Consider the following 17,101-nt stretch of genomic DNA (forward strand, 5'->3'; position numbering starts at 1 on the left):
AAGGCAGCCCCCCCCCCCCTACATCAAATGTGCCAACTCCACCATCCCCTTTTATTTTTTATTTTTTCATCAGTTTTTATCGTTTTTAAAATTGTATACTAAAGCACTGATAGTATTTAAAAAGACTAGAAAATAATTTACAGGTTCATTTTTGTTTCAAAATTAATCCGGATTTTGAAATTAGATTTTTAATGTGTAAATTAAAATAAAAATTAAAATATTTCATTTGTAAAAATGTTGTAAAAATGCGGGATAGCAAAATTTAATTTTATATTTAACTTGTTTTTCATGAATAAAATTTGTACTATGGAAGATATTGTTATGTATTCCAGAACTTCATCAGATTTTTCATTTTATTATGTTCGCATTTTCCTCCAAAATTGAAGAAACACATCAAAGTATAGTTCTGGTTTGGTTAATTTACAAAAACCGTAAAAAATGGTATATTTTTTTCCAATGGTAACACATTTTTTGTTCTTAAAAATTGCCTTCTGAGTTTCTCTTGATGATACCTGTTTTATAACAATACTGTTACTACGGGACAGTGCTGTTACTTGACCCCCCCCCCCCCGCCCCCATCCTGCTGAAATTAGAAATTAAATCATTTTTTTGGGGGGTTACTGGTATCAAAATTGATTCCTTTTAGTTGATTCAAATTTTTTCTCCAAAATCCTTGGGAATCAAAAAATGTTCTTTCTGTTTTATTATTAATGAGAGCGTACTTATTTTTTCTTTTTTAGGCAATAACTTATATGAGTATACCCTGTGAATATAGAAGTTTTGGATGCAGGATAGAAATAAACTTCAAAGACAAAGAAATGGTAAGAACTTGTTTTATTTCCAAATTGGGACGAAAAAGTATGATTTTCATGAAAAACTGTTTAATGAAGAACTAAACTTAGGGAGTAATAATTATGTTTCTAAACTCCTTTAGTTATCAACGATGGTTTTCTTAACTCCTTAAAAATAATGGTTTTTTTCTTCTGAAATTTGAAAATATAAATATGCATTTTATAAGAAAAAGTTAAGTTGGCACCCCTAAAGAAAGGCCTTAAAGTAAAATTATGGAGGTACAATACATGTTCCTAGCCCAACTTTTCAAGTACAGCTTATTAAAAATAATACCTCTTTTTAATGGTTTGAGGGCTTGGGAGGTTTAAATCATAGAGTATGGCGGAAAGTCGAAAAATACAAAAATGTTCAAATAATAATAATAAAGCTATAGGCCATTTTAGATTATTTGAATGACCGGCCGACCCTTCACGTCGTTAAAAGAGCTGTAAAAAAAATCAGCTGAATTCAGATTCAGATTTTTAAAAATTAAGATTAAAAGCAGAAGACTCAACATTTAAACCTGCTGAAGTGTCAAATATATATTCAGCACCAATTGTCCACGATAATTAGGTACGACACATTTTTTAATCACCTTTTTTACTGACTCTTTAAACTTTTTTAAAAATGGTTCAGCAATTGTAAAACGGGGATGTCTTTTTTTCTCAAGAGATTCAAAATTTACCTTCTTTTTCGAGTGTACGTGATAATTTTTAAATTTCCACGCAGATACATACATCCAATTTATGAGCTTCCCTATGGTCTCATACCGTCCATTATTCGTGTTTTCCTTAATACTGCCCTCGTACTAACAAAGTAAGTATAACCTTCCTCTCCCTGGCTTGCATACATAGTACGATTCGGTGCTATGGAAACGCCTCAACACGGAAACGTCTCAACACGGAAATGCCTCAAAAAAAAGCGGAAACCCCTCAAAAACCGGTTTTTTTGAGACGTTTCCGCAATTTCTGCAAGAAAAACGGAAATCCCTCAAAACCCAGTTTTTGAGGGGTTTCCTCTTTATTTTGAGGCGTTTCCTAAAATTTTTGAGGGGTTTCCGCTNAGGAAACCCCTCAAAAACTGGGTTTTGAGGGATTTCCGTTTTTCTTGCAGAAATTGCGGAAACGTCTCAAAAAAACCGGTTTTTGAGGGGTTTCCGCTTTTTTTTGAGGCATTTCCGTGTTGAGACGTTTCCGTGTTGAGGCGTTTCCATAGCACCGTACGATTCTTGGCCCCTCTCCCTCCACGACACATAACCCCCCAGTGGGCCCCAAGTGGGCTAGTTTAGGGGGTCAGGGGTTGACTATAAGTTTGTGTCACAATCGTCTTTTTAAAATACATATGCCTTGTGTGTCATATGATAAGAATTGACTTGCTTAAATGGATTCTGAAATCTTTTGATTTACAAACATTTTATCAATTGTAGCTTGCATTTATCTATAATGATTTCAATTTATAATTAGTTTACCCGTTCATATATGTATACATGAATGGATAATCCGCTATATTGCATACATTTCAGAGGTCATTGTTTGCATAGGTTACACAGGATACGTAAAGGTTGCAAAAAACATATACTCGAGTTTTTTTTATAAGAAATTCCAGTGTATTTAGGATATTCTACTACTAAGGCTTGGGCACTTCTCTAAAAAAATGTTTAAGCGGCCGTGAAGTATTTGACTTGAATAAGATGTTTATGGTGTTAACTCAATTTTGGTGACAACCACCCCTCCACCTTAATACCCAAAATACCCCTAATCCTCCACTACTAGTTCAATCCAGTTCTTGATACTGCCTTCATACCACCTTACCTTTCTCGGCATACATACAACCTACATACCACAAATCTACATGGCCCAACAGAAAATCCGCGAACTTTTTTGTCGCTCAAAATCAAAAGTTCAAAAAATCAAAATAGTGTATATATATTATTTCTATCAAATTCTAAAATTTTTAAAACTTTGAATCTTAGAATAACAGAAAATTCACAATTTTTAGTTCTGGTCTAATTTTGAAGGAAAAGTTGTTGTTTAACTCCTTAGTTTTCAACTGAACGGCGTATATTTATTACAAAATATTATAAGAAGAAAGGAACTGTAGGATTTAAAGATTACATTATTCAAGATTTTCAAACAAAATTTCCAGCAATCCATTCTCCTTCAACCATTTATTTTACATATTTTCCAAGTTTTTAAATTGATCAATATTTAAAAAAACATTTTGGGCACTCAGTGCAAATGCTCAATTTAATTTTATCAGTTAGTAAAAAAGTAATAATCGAACTCAGAATCCTGTGCAGTTTAATTGGTTCCCAGATTTTTAAAAAAAATTTTAAAACATGTCACACGATTATCTTGGTACGGCGTAGGCAGAAAAAAATCCATTTTACTATTTCTGTGCCTCCAAAGGTTCAAGTTTTTTTTTCATTATATTTTGTCATTTGCTAAAGATTAAGACAACATTTACTCTAAAAATGTTTGAATTTTCTTAAAAAAATTCCTGTACAAAATCAAATAAATAGAATTCTGAATGAGCAAAACATTCTTAAAGGGACTGTACGCGTAATCTGACCTGAGCGGAAAACTTTAGAATGGTGGATACCAAGATTAATTCTTTTTAAAACCCCCAAGATTATTTTAAAACGCATTCGATAACCAAGAAAGAAGTTGAAAATTTAACCAACCAGCGGTCATGTTATGATGTACTCTTTAATTTTTGAAAAACCGGTTTTGATTTATGTCATATCATTTGAACTAAACATCGATTGAAAATAAGACTAACGTTCAAAATTACAATAGTTCTAAAAATTTTCATATGAACTTGATTGAAGTCATCTTTCTTTAGATGCTCTAAAAGCCGACTTGTGATCAGCTGACTTTAATTCAATCGGATATTAGTCCAATAAATATAGAATTGTATCTGTATTCGTTATCAAACGTAACTTTTATACAGTAGAAATATCCAAAAAGAGGATTAAGAATAAAATCAAAAGTGTGTACATTGGATACTCAGATTAAGCGATCGTGATTAAGGATATCTCATTCTAAAGATTTCAGCTCAGACCCTGTATGCAAAGATGGGAATGCCCGAAATACAAAGAGCACATTTTAATAACTTTAATGACCTGGTATGGTCATTGATATAGTTATTATGAAACCTGAGGAAAACACGAAATTTGTGATCATGAAACAACGTGAGTGTCTCGTCATTGAAAAAGGCATGACTTTCTACCATTTTAACATGTAAGAAGAAAAAATCATAAGAAAATGATCACATTTGTGATTTAACAAGGACAAAATGCAGTTCATATTATGTACAGTGTACACGTTTGGCAGTAGGTACATGATTTGATATTTTTAACTTGCATATTAGGGGGATCAATTTATCTCCCTGCCGGTATTTGATTTTCTAAAAACCAAGCCTAGTTAGATCCCAGGCATGGTTCGTTGTTTTAAGTTTTATAAGCGTATAATGTTAACTACGTCTTAGATTTTCTCTAATCCCGATCATTATTTTCTTATCAGGTCTCATCGCAGGAATGCAGTACGGCTTTTAAAAGAACTATATTGTTATTTTCAATGATCTTCAATTTAAAGAGGGACATGCTCGATTCACAACTGTACCCTTGAAACATTAAAGTTATTGCTCGCGAGTACAGAGTAATGAGAAAATTGTTAAAAACTCGCGACGCTCACAGCCGTAGAATCTCCGATTTGCTACGTCGTAGTTACAACATTATTTATTCAATTAATTTCAAACTTATGACCAATCCATAGTGTATTCCTATATTTATAGGGGCACCCTGCTAAACGTAAATATATTTTTAAGGCGTTTTCTGTGTAAACGTGCCTTGTAAACTGTATATTGCACACATTAGAGGATTCTTTTAAGACTAAATTTTGATAACGTTTCTTTTGTTTAGCATGAACGACAGTGCAGATTCCGTCCATACATTTGCCCGTACATAGAGTGTGATCACAAGCTAGCAGCAGACGCAGTTGTACTTCATGTCAGTACAGCACATAGGTAGGTGTCATCAGTTTTCTTCATTTGTCAGTAAATTGGCATGTGCAAGTAGTTATGTAAGTACATCGGAAACGACCATTTAAAAAAAAAACTATCATTTTTTGTCGTCGTTTTCATAACGAAACGAGCGTTTAAGAAAGAAATGAAAACGTTAACAACCCTAGACTAGGGGTACAGGGCGGAAAAAAGTCTAAAATAGCCCATAACATATTTGTTTAAAATCAAAAAAAATGTCTTTTTCATTGTCGGACCCTTTTTAAGGATTTTTTTATCAACCCTCACTAGCACCCAAAATAATAAAGATATCTGTCTAATTTTTTTTCAATGAGCTGGCCTTGAAAAATTGGGGGTCCCCCAGGCTATACATAGATTCAGACCCCCCAGCCTAGATAGGGTTAAACCATCAGAGATTTATCATTTCTTGTAAGGTAGATGTTGGAAAGAGGGTGGGGGCTAGATTAGGGAAGAAGGGGAGTTGTGAGGTAGATGTGGAAAAGGGCGTGGGTTGTTAGCTAGATGTGAGAAACGGGTGTGATACATTTATGTATATAAATATGGGAAGGGGGGATGGCTTAGCTTATTACACTATTTTATCAAGGTGCATCAAACACAGAGGAGTTTTGCAACACAAAAGATTTTGCACTGGAAACTTAAGTAACGGGTGACTACACAATACACCTAGTCTTTGTAGAAGCTTGTATATCTGCTGGTTGCATAAGCTGAAACTTTTATAACGTTGAATCAAAAAGAACTTTGGCAGATTCTATGCTTATATAGCTTGCTATAGTGCCGGGGTTTCTGTTATGTCAGGGAAATCAAAGATGGCTTTACAGTTAAAATTGTTACCATAAGAAATAAACACAAACACCTCATTTTTATATATATATATATACTAGGGTTTCCATTTGGTTTTTTTTTAATGAGCCAATTCGAAACCTAAATACGTCAGAAGAAAATGATTTAAAATTGCCGACTTTCAACAGTTAAAAGTTTTAAATATTTACAGGAACGGGGGCGCAGAGCACTCTAAAAGCGCAGTAAAACATAATACTTAACATTTTTGTAGCATATTAGGGATTAAAATCTGAAACAGGCATCTAAGTTTTTAGAAGTATACTGCTGAGAACTTTTAAGTACACAATTAACATTAAATTTTTGTAGCTAAGCAAGATTTAGTAAATATAGAGAAATTAACTTTTTTTCTGCTGACTGAAACAGCAGACGGGAGCGGCTTATGATATTTTCCAAAGGGTCGGGGGGTTATAGAATTTTTTTTTGAAATTTTTTACAGCAAATTTGGTCAAAACCATGAGCATCGGAGAAACTTGGGGGTGGAAGGTGGAAAACGTATTAACAAGATTCGGATTTTTAAAAAATATATATTTTAAAGTGAAAAAGGTGCGCACCAGTCAAAAACTTTTTAATCTCTTCCTAAAAATAAAAATTAAAGGGACTGCTTACTCTTCTTGCGCTCCTAGTTTTTTCAATGTGGGGGCGTTTACCCCCCCCCCCACAAGCTGCCTCTGAAAACAGGTGAAATATTACAAACGACGGTATGCTCTTATTTAAAAATTGTACACCGTAAAATGTCTCATTGGTATCAAATGAATTCCTAAGTTTTTCTCTACAATACTGCACTTTCAGCTAGTCGGTCTCTTCAAGTTACTGTTATTATTATTGTTATTTTATTGTCTTTGTTACTGTAGTTGTTATTGTTACTGTTACTGTTACTGTTACTGTTACTGTTACTGTTACTGTGTTACTGTTACTGTTACTGTTACTGTTACTGTTACTGTCACTGTTACTGTTACTGTTATTGTTATTGTTATTGTTTTTGTTATTGTTACTGTTATTGCTATTGCTATTGTTATTGTTATTGTTACTGTTATTGTTACTGTTATTGTTACTGTTATTGTTATTGTTATTGCTACTGTTATTGTTACTGTTATTGTTACTGTTACTGTTATTGTTATTGATATTCTTATTGATATTGATATGGATATTGATATTGATATTGATGTTGATGTTGATGTTGATGTTGATGTTGATGTTGATGTTGATGTTGATGTTGATGTTGATGTTGATGTTGATGTTGATGATGTTGATGTTGATGTTGATGTTGATGTTGATGTTGATATTGATGTTGATGATGATGATGATGTTGATGTTAATGTTGATGTTGATGTTGATGTTGATGTTGATATTGAAAATGTTATTATTATTGTTATAATTATAATTAATATAGTTTTCACTATTTATAGAGATATTTAAGAAGATTAAACTGGTTTCAAAGTTGAAAATATTTCAGTTGGTTTTATAAGCTGGTTAGTTTTAAAGGTTCAGATTAGAAAGAACATATATAGAACCATGCTACAGGGGTTTCTGTTCTGGATTTATTAAAGGATTGTTATGAGAAGGTTCAATCAGAACAGAACTTAGCAATTGTGCAGTAAATTGCGTAATAGAGGCAACAAAACAATAAACATTGAATAAATATATTAGATAAATATCTTGTTAAAAGAGGCCGAATTTTAAGAATTTAACCCCCGAATCTAAACTCTCAAAACCTCGGTTCCAATTGAGCGCCAGCTCAAACACTAAATACAATTTAAAGTGGAACCAACCATACCTTAGCCGCGTCTCAAACTTAAACGCGGCTCAAATTCTTCAAGTTTGGCCTTTGGGTTTCCAGATAGTTTTTAATTTTTTCATTACAAATCATTCCCAGAATAGAAATAATGTATATAACACATTTTGCTTTCCTGAACTTTTGATTTCGAGATAAAAAGTTTCGCAGATTCTTTTTTGGGCCATTGGAGTACCAAAAAAAAAAAATATATTCCATACAGGAGAGTTGCACAAAAAATGTACAATTTTGCACCCAACGCCGCGAATCACACTTTTTTTAGACTCACTCTGTACACCTCTGCCTGAATAGTAAATACGAACTGACAGGTTTGCTTAATTGAAAGATTTAGCCCCTGTATCTTATCAATGTTGTAAGTCTGGTTTAGAACAATGCACACGACGAGAAGTTGAATTTAGAATGCACTTTTTCATTGATAATGTCAAAATAAAGAGACTGAAGGCGTCACTTGAAATCACGCATACAATCCCTTTAAACAGTAACTTCAACTTTCTTAGATATTAAATGTGTACGATAAATAATTTTAATATTTTTACCCTTATTGCTTAGGATCCATCCCATCTTGACAACAATAATGTGTACATACTTATTTTGAAACTTTTCATCTACTAGTAAGAAGTGCAGATCTTTAAGGCCTTGTATCTTGGTCAGGCCCTCACACCAAGCTGTAAAAATTGTAGGTTAAAATATTTATTCCATAGGTTCTGACTACGGGGGGTGCTTCTAAGTGGTTCCGGGTAACTCCCTAGCTATCTCACCAAAATCAGAAAACTTGTCTTCTCAAGCAATATTGATTTATTGATTGAAATCATTTTTATCTTTAAAATTCGGTGATGGTGATGGACCAAACCTCTGTAGAGTAAAAAAGTAGATGTTAGTTCCACACATTTATTGAAAATATATTTCGGTCTGGGTTGACCCTCGTCAGTTTTTGAGATTGTTTCTGTCACAAAGGTTTTTATCAAAAAATTACCATGCTATCAGTCATATCTCCAGTTCCAAGCAAGCTATAGACAAGAAAAAGATACATTTTGAGAATTTTCAAATCAGACTTGAAATCACTGTTCTTGTAGTATCTTAATTGTTTTTAATACTGGAGGCGCTATGAGGGCTCTTAGTTTTTTTTTAACAATATTTAGCAAGTTTTTAACATAAATCTGGTCTCCAACAGTCTCGAGACAAGAAAGTATATAAAGTTTATATTTTTAAATAGCCTATTCAGTTTAATTTGTTTTGTAGCTTTTCCATGTAAAGTGTAAGATTGTGGAGGTGCTAAAAGGGCGTAAGATTAAACTGGTCATCTTTTTTTAAAGAACTTCTTGGTATGTTTACTGCTTATAACTTTCGTCTTCTTTAAGTAAACTCTATTTGATACATTTGTTTATTTTGTAATTGTGTTTTGGGTATATACGATCAACTATCTAAGTTGCAGATGTATAAAAAAACCATCTCTTTATAAACTTTCAATTTTATGTCTCTTTGAACGGATCACACCGATTATTTAAGATTGAAATTCAATAATTTTGAATTTTCAATGATTTTCAAATTTTTAAAAATTTAAGATAATAGTTTTTTATTGCAGAAGTAGCAGCAATAAGTTTTGTGTTAATATCATTTGCGATTTGATGAGTTTAACCCATTTTTATGATAAAGGAGAAACTTTGGATTTATTTAAAGTTAGCAGTTTTAACTAATATTTTTAGAATAATTATTTTTTAACCAAATTAACAATCAATTAACAAGATTTTGTACTGAAAGATGAACAAATTAGTTTTTTAAGATCACGATAAAAAGGTCAAGAAGTTTTTTCAATAAAGCGGAAATATAATTTTGCTTCCTAATAACCCCACCAACTTGCACTTTACATTAAAGAATTACGAACCAGCTTAGTCTGAATCAAAATTATTAGTTAAAATTATCAGAAAAATATTTTCTTGCTAAAGCATGTTGGAGCTACCAGAATTGTGTCTCAAAATCTGCTAAATTTAAAAATGGCATAGAAAATATTTTGCGCCATATTAACGCCTTCAGTATAAAAGTATAAAATAGAATTAAATTGAGAATTCTAAAAATATTTTTTTTAATTTCTAAAGCTTGCTTGGAACTGGAGACATAACTGAGTGTTAGTGTTATTAATCAATATTGCTTGAGAAGACAAGTTTTCAGATTTTGGTGAGATAGCTAGGGAGTTACCTGGGACCACTTAGAAGCTCCCCCCGTAGTCAGAACCTATGGGATGATAATATTAACTTAAAATTTGTGCAGCTTTTTTTTCCCTCTTCCGACCATTGTATTTAATATTAAAATTTTGATCGTCAGTGGAATGTTGAGCGGATTGTTTATGTAAAAAAATTGAATCCGATTTAAAACTTTCAAAACAATAAAAATTTAGTTTTCTTGTGTTTTACATTTTTTAAGTGGGATTATAGTGGGTGGCAGTATTTACCATTTGTGCCTTTTTACCCCGTTATTAAAACTAACGTAATGATAATGTTCAAAAAGTAATCAGTCGTCTTTTTAACTAATAATTGATCGTTCAGGGAGGAATGCAGACGATCTGATGGGCCAGAGATCACAGCTAGCATGATATTGATAGGTACGTAATGCGTGCAATTTCAGTTCAGTAGAGGGTGGGGTAGTGCATACCCCCCCCCCCCACATACAGACAGCCCGGGCCTTTAATGGAAAGTACTTAAAACATGAAGAAAAAAATATCAACGATTTTTTTTCACTTATTTTTTTTTTAGAAATTTCGATCATTGTCGAACATATTTTTTACAAAAACATAAAAGAATGTTGAATGTCTAATAATTGTGTTTGTCATTGATTTTTGTTTTCTTTATCAGACTTTATTTTGGCTTAAAGATGTTGCACAAAAATACAAGACGTTTGAATCATTGAAACATTTTACACGTTTTAAGTTTACTATTTTACTGACAAAGTTTTGTATCTTCGCCAGGGTAGGATTTTTTGCGCTTATTGTAAAGAGCGTACAAATGAAATGAGTTTTAGCCACAAACTTAAATTTTCAAATCCCTATATCTTTGGAACCTTATGGTGTAAACATTAGATATTTCCAAAAAACGAATTCTGTTTAAAATTTAAAATGTTCACAGGTTGGAAAAATATAGAGATTAGGAAATGCAAGTTTGTGGTTACGACTCAACTCGTTTAAAGTCTCGTCGGAGTATCATAAGGCCTCCATTCACCCCCCCCCCCCCCCAAAAAAAAAAAAAAAAAAAATCACAAGAATGATAATATCCTCGATAATGCAGGAATGTACTTCGGTGGGGATGGTGCGTGGTCTCCTCGTGTTATCACTTGCTTCGGGAGAACATTCTTTGATGTAGCCCTTACCAGAGATAGGTAATACCAGCGCAAGAGCCCGGCGTTGCCCGTCAAATTCAAATTTTTTTTTATTTCGATTTAAAAAAAAACTTTTTTTGAAGAAAAAAAACGATTTTTTAAACAAAATTTCGATTTTAAACTAATGTATCGTTTACTTTTAGACAAATTGGTGGAAATTTAAACCCCCGAGGGCGTTTTATCGGACTTCTAGCAAACTAGAATGATTAATTTTCATGTGACCTCCCATTTATAGAATGCCTTGACCGATCCACAACGGTACCCTTTATCTGACCAAGTATGAATTAGGTATCCATGTTTATAATTTTGAAAAATGACTATTTCAATTTTGATTTTTCTTACTAAGGTGACTTCATTTCTACTGTAGTGTAGACATATGAAGTTCGATTTTAACATTTTTAACATTTTTAACATTTTACATCTTTGACATTTCCGATCGATGGGCACATTGTAACATTAAAACTGGGGAAGTTATGACACTTTCAAGTTTACAATTTTGGACTTGGTTGATATTCATGAGTTTGTTTTCTTTGTTTTTCAAACATGTTATTTTTGAAGAGTCTCAAAAGAGAAAAAAGTCAATGTGCACAAGAGTGATAATGGATATAAAAGCTAAAACTGCCGAAATGTATCGTAAACAAATCAATGGAGGACATTTATTTGTTTACGATACGCTGTACGTTATTCCAACATTTTCAAACGTAGACGTGAAAGTTAAGATAAGTTTCTCTTTTACATTTACTATTGCAGACTTTAAACTGCCGTAACATATCTTCAAGTTTAGTGCTAAAATCTTAAAATTGGTGTTCACTGATCGGAAATATTACGTAGATTTTGAAAATGAAATTGTAAAATTCAAACTAAGAACAGAGCGGTTTTTTATAAAAAAGAATGGCATTATCTTTAAATAGATAAATGTTTTATCATTTTATGTGTACCTTTGTGAATCGGGCATTGCTACCTCTTGCATTGAAATTACAATTAGCTTACAGTACCTTTGTAGTTTTCAATTGTAGCTGCTCTGTCTGAAGACAAATTGAACAATTTTTGAAATTAAAATTTAAACATGCTATGCAACCAAATAAACTTGCATTCCTTTTACTTGGGCGTTAAAATGAAAATTTGATGAGCTAAAGTCAGCTTTTAAAACCTTAAAAGTCGAATACATATCCTTCGACAAGTACATACAATTTTGCAAATCCAATTTACAAAAGTCGAATTCAGCAAAGCACTAAAAATGTTAAACTGAAAAAGTTGAAAATATTATTTATATATTTATATATACACAAGAATTTAGCAATTCAATATTTATGACTTAACATGTTTTTATTACTGGTTACGCAGTACAAAGTCTGCGCAATATCTCTTAAAAATTGGCAATAGTATGTAATCTTACTGGTTGTATTATTGAGTACGCTTTCTAGACCCCCGCAGACATATTTATGAACAGAAGCTGCTATAAATCCCATTTAATAGCATTCACAAATATATTATGCCCATTGTCCATAGTTTGTTGCTAGGTTATCCTTAAACATAGATTCATTATAAAATAAATTTTTGAAAATTTTAAGAATAAAATAATAAATAAGTAAAATCATGCAAGATAAAAAAATATATGTGAAATGTTATAATAAAAATTAAAATGTACTTTATTTTTAAACTTTAAATGTACTAGCTTATAAACTTATTATTATGATATTTTTTGTATTGACAATTTAACAACATTTAACAATAAAAGATACAAGCGAAAAATGAAAAAGATAAGATTTTGATTATTGAATTATTTAGTTACTTGGGTTACTCTAATGATATTCCTGAATAGCTGCTGGTTGTTTTATTATTATTTTAGTGTTTACCATTGATTTCTGGAGGGTTGCAAAATTGGTTGCAATTATAAGATGACTAGTTGTTTTATTATTATTCATACTTTTTAAATTGATATTTAAACGGTTGCAATATTGGTTGCAAGGACGAGATGGATAATTGTTTTATTATTATTTTGATTTATTTTGTTAATATTTAGATGGTTGCACCACTGGGTTTGGTTGCTAGGAGAAGAGGAAGAGTCATCGAATTATCTTTACGAGATTACAGCATTTAAAGGAAATACCAAGTAAGAATATTACCCACAAAGGATCCTCATTCCGCAACATTGTTTACAGTCATGAAAGTCAAGAGAATACTTTTTCTTGACTCCTGAAGAAAGTAAGCCTAAAACCTATGATGAATCAGTTCTGAAAATGTTAATATTATTAAATAATAAAGATCTTCGCTCACATATGTTTGTTTGCATGTCAGCTATAGCTGGCCAAACCTCCGGGGCTAAAAAATTAGATTTTTGAAAAATTTCAGGGGCAACCCCAGTCACTTCAGCTATTTTTATAATATAGCTCTTTGCTCATATATGATATATTATATATATATATGTTTATTTCAGTTGAAACGCAACAATCTTCTTTAACACTTTATTCATAAACAAATTGTTTCATGCTTTTATGCATTGAGGGGAGGAAGGCCAACCACATCAATCTCTAGTCCGAACCACATTCTCCTCATTTTCTCGTCCGAACCACCTGGAAATCCTCGTCCTTGAAAATAAATACATTTTTTAAAAATATGGCGACGTTAGGGCATAAAACATGACTAGAATAAAGCTTTCCAAGGATTTTGAGATGTTGGAATCTTCAAATCCACGAGAATGATGTCAAACATTATTTAGGTAAAACTTAAATCTCTTCTGCCTCCATAATGGCTAACCTTCGAGATATAAAATAAATAGAAAAATATTCGGCATATCTCTGCCTATAATTTTCCCCATGGAACCACCCGGAAAAATTCTATGGTTTTCACTATAGTTAACAAAAACGATTAAAGTTCTAAAAACTCGGAATTATTTGCGGCATTCTACAACAGGAATATCTAAAAATGCGCGTAAAAAAGGTGTACATTTTTAAGGACATTAAACTTGAAATCTTTAATTCAATTGAAACTTTTTACTTTGATTCACAAAAATTTGATATTTCATTTATGCCCTAACGTGGCTTGATTCTTAAAAAATAGTTTTAAATGGAAGGATTAGATTAGAAAAATAATATTGAAAGGACGATGATTTCGAGGTAGTTCGGACGAGAAAATGAGGAGAATGTGGTTCGGACTAGAGGTTGATGTGGTTGGCCTTCCTCCCCTCATGCAATCATCAGTATGAATGATTCGAGAATTTTTCACAGATGTTTCGCGGATTTTCATTAGATGCTAAATTGATTTCAAATTAATGTTACATATAGATACATACAATAAAACAATAATATATTTATTATATATGTTAGCTATAGCTGCCCAAACGAAAAAACCAAGTTGGCTGACATTTGTTGAGGGAACATAAGTTTTTTTTTTTAAATGTGTTTTTAAAATTCCACGAGCAACGCCAGTTATTATTTCATATTTGTCGATTAACAAGTATCTGTGTAATCTGTGTTCAGATATGTTTACGGGAGTGAGGTATCCTCGTTACGGACTTCAGATGATGATATCGTGTCAGAAGGTGATGCATAAAAATATACCAGTGCTTAGGATCAATTTTGTTTTGATGCGGGTGCGGATCCGCACTGGAAAAAATGGATCCGGATCCAAATCCAGGACAAAATTATTTCTTTAGATTTGCTGATTTTTTTTAACAAAACAAAATTGTCAAATTCTTTTTTTTCCGCTCATTTTTATGTTAAAAATCCAGAAATACAAAATCTTGCGGATCCAACGATCCTAAGCACTGAAATAAACTTATCTTAGGAGTGTTAAACAAAAGAAAATTTCAAAAAAGGAAACAAAAAGACATATTTGTTCATGTTCATCTTTAAATATAATAATGTCGGCGTAATTAAGTGAGGCGTCTTTTAAACAGTTAGATGTCTAATTAAAAAATTTGTATTTCTCGTTTTCACTCTTGTTTTAAATAAAGTAAAAGTGACTCGCTGATACTCTAGTAGAGTTAATGAATAAAATGGAGACATTTTTTAACGGCGATATCTTTTTTGCTGTTAATCTGGTTAAGGGCTCTAATAGGTGCTATTGTTAACCGGAGATATAACGCTTTTATCAGACGGTCACTTGAAATTATGCTTACAGTCCCTTTAAAGGAATTGTAACCATAATTTTAACTGAAACGATGACAATGTTCCATTTACAAGTGTACCCGTTGTGTCTGATCAAGTATGAGTTAGATATCAATGTTTATAATTTTAAAAACGGATTATTTTCTATTGCGATTTCTCTATAAAAGTGACTTGCGCATTTCTACTACAGAAAGGCGTCTCGGAAACATCTGAAACTTCTAAAAACTACAGTATCTTCCACATTAATAATCAGACAATGGTGTAAAGAGTACCTTTGTGAATGGGGTATTGTCATCTATGTCTAGAGGGTCACCTTAAATTGCGTTTACAGTCCCTTTAATCTTGGTTTTCTCCTTAATTGTCTACAAAAGTCACTTGCGCAGTTCTACCACAGAAAAACATATATGATGAATTATCAGAACTGAATAGTTATAAATCTAGAAAAACGACAATATCTTCCATATAATTGATCAAATAAAGGTTTCAAGGGTACAGTTGTGAATCGGACTTTGCTATCTTTGCAAGGAGGGTAACTTAAAATTACGCTAACAGCCCTTTTAAGGGTTACACAATTAAAATATTTACAATTTACAAAATACAATATTTTTAATTTGTCTAGATATTTATCATAAAATTCTTCTTCAGGGTTCCGAGACCTCTGTCTAAGTCTCTGGAACAATTTGTCTCGGTTCATCCAAGTTCTTTGACCTCGTTTATACAATTTCATGAGTTGTCTTGAAGAATTTTGAATAAATTTCCATATTTAGGAAAATGTTTATCTATCAGTGATGCCATTGGAAGACGGTTACGTGACGGTGATAAAATAAGATATAAGGTAGAGTTTAGTTTTATTAAATCCCATTCTGCTCCCCCCCCCCCTCCCCCTGGTAAGGATTACTATTACTATTTTTCTGTAACTGCTCTAAGCCGAAAAAAGAAAAGAAAAAATCCGATTTGCACGTTTTTTCATTCTATAAAAAACTTTGTCTCCAAAAATTCCTTTATTTTTCCCCTAATAATAATTAATTATCCCAATTTAGCGAATAAAATCTACAAAAAAAGATTTTCATAGAAGGGGGGGGGTGATAATTATTCGAAAAAAAAATAAACACTCCCCTGCGATCCCCCCCCCCTGCTCCTTCCTTTAGTAGTCATTATCTTTTACTATCAGCTAGTTATCAGCTAGTTCCATGAGTATCAAACTTGAGTTTGTATTCCAGTTTTAAATCTAGTTTTCCTATCCTAGTATCTGTTAGTATCTGTTATAGTTCAAGAATGTTTCTTAATTAATATTTTCACTCGGCTTGGATTTTGTTAAAAATCTGGATAACAATTACAAAAAAAGATTTCAATAATGGTTGCCATTGATTAGAGCCGCGGCCGTTTTAATCTTAATATTTAATCTTCATTTTGTTATTGGAATTATTATTCATTTAATATGTGGTTGACAGGTTTTGACCTACGTCTTTTTCGCTATTTGCAAATTTTGTGTGTTTTCAAGAAAAAAATAATTGGTTGCCTAAGCCATAGCACTCAACATTTTTTCTAACCGGTGTCCTGCACATGGAGCGGACTCTTGCATGAGGCATGGGGTGGACTGGACCTCTAAAGTTTTAACTATTTAACGCAATGTTTGACATAAAAAGCAATGTTAAAACATTAAAAATTATTAGTTAACATATATTAAATACGCATTAAGTTCTTAAATGCAGGGTGGCCAAAATGTACGGATTGTACGGATTGATTTTTTGTTAACCCTAAAATTGTACGGATTTGTTTTCAAATTGTACGGATTTTACGGATTTTTATCCTGGAAAATACACCGTTTTTTAAAAGTTTTCACTCATTTCAGCAAATTTTTCATGAAAATAAAAAAAATTCTCGTCAAAATGAAGTTAGTTTAACTTATTTTCTGCATTCTAAATAATATTAGATTGATTAATGTTTCAATTGACAATCAAAATTCATTCATAATTTTCGAGATATGTCCAAGAAGTGTTTATTTGAGAATATGTTCCATAAGTACTTATTTGATTGCTTATTCAAGAAGATGTTCCAGTATCCTGTACCCAGTATCCTATTCCCAGTATCCTGTACCCAGTATCCTGTACCCAGTATCCTG

At 32.1% G+C, this 17,101-nt stretch overlaps 1 protein-coding gene across 3 annotated transcripts in view; it reads left to right on the top strand.

Annotated features, from left to right (window-relative positions):
- LOC111707860 (E3 ubiquitin-protein ligase Siah2) overlaps positions 1-17,101 on the top strand; it is a 36,153-nt gene that overhangs the window by 16,815 nt on the left and 2,237 nt on the right. For all 3 annotated transcript variants that reach the window (XM_023481040.1, XM_023481041.1, XM_023481042.1), the window contains exons 15-21: positions 741-821; positions 4,754-4,857; positions 10,045-10,100; positions 10,780-10,870; positions 12,894-12,983; positions 14,350-14,411; positions 15,747-15,814. In XM_023481040.1, the coding sequence (XP_023336808.1) occupies positions 741-821; positions 4,754-4,857; positions 10,045-10,100; positions 10,780-10,870; positions 12,894-12,983; positions 14,350-14,411; positions 15,747-15,814 (552 nt within the window). The remainder of the gene's footprint in view (positions 1-740; positions 822-4,753; positions 4,858-10,044; positions 10,101-10,779; positions 10,871-12,893; positions 12,984-14,349; positions 14,412-15,746; positions 15,815-17,101) is intronic.

The sequence above is a fragment of the Eurytemora carolleeae genome, unplaced genomic scaffold (genome assembly GCF_000591075.1).
Source record: "Eurytemora carolleeae unplaced genomic scaffold, Eaff_2.0 scaffold789, whole genome shotgun sequence".
Classification (NCBI taxonomy): Eukaryota; Metazoa; Arthropoda; class Copepoda; order Calanoida; family Temoridae; genus Eurytemora; species Eurytemora carolleeae.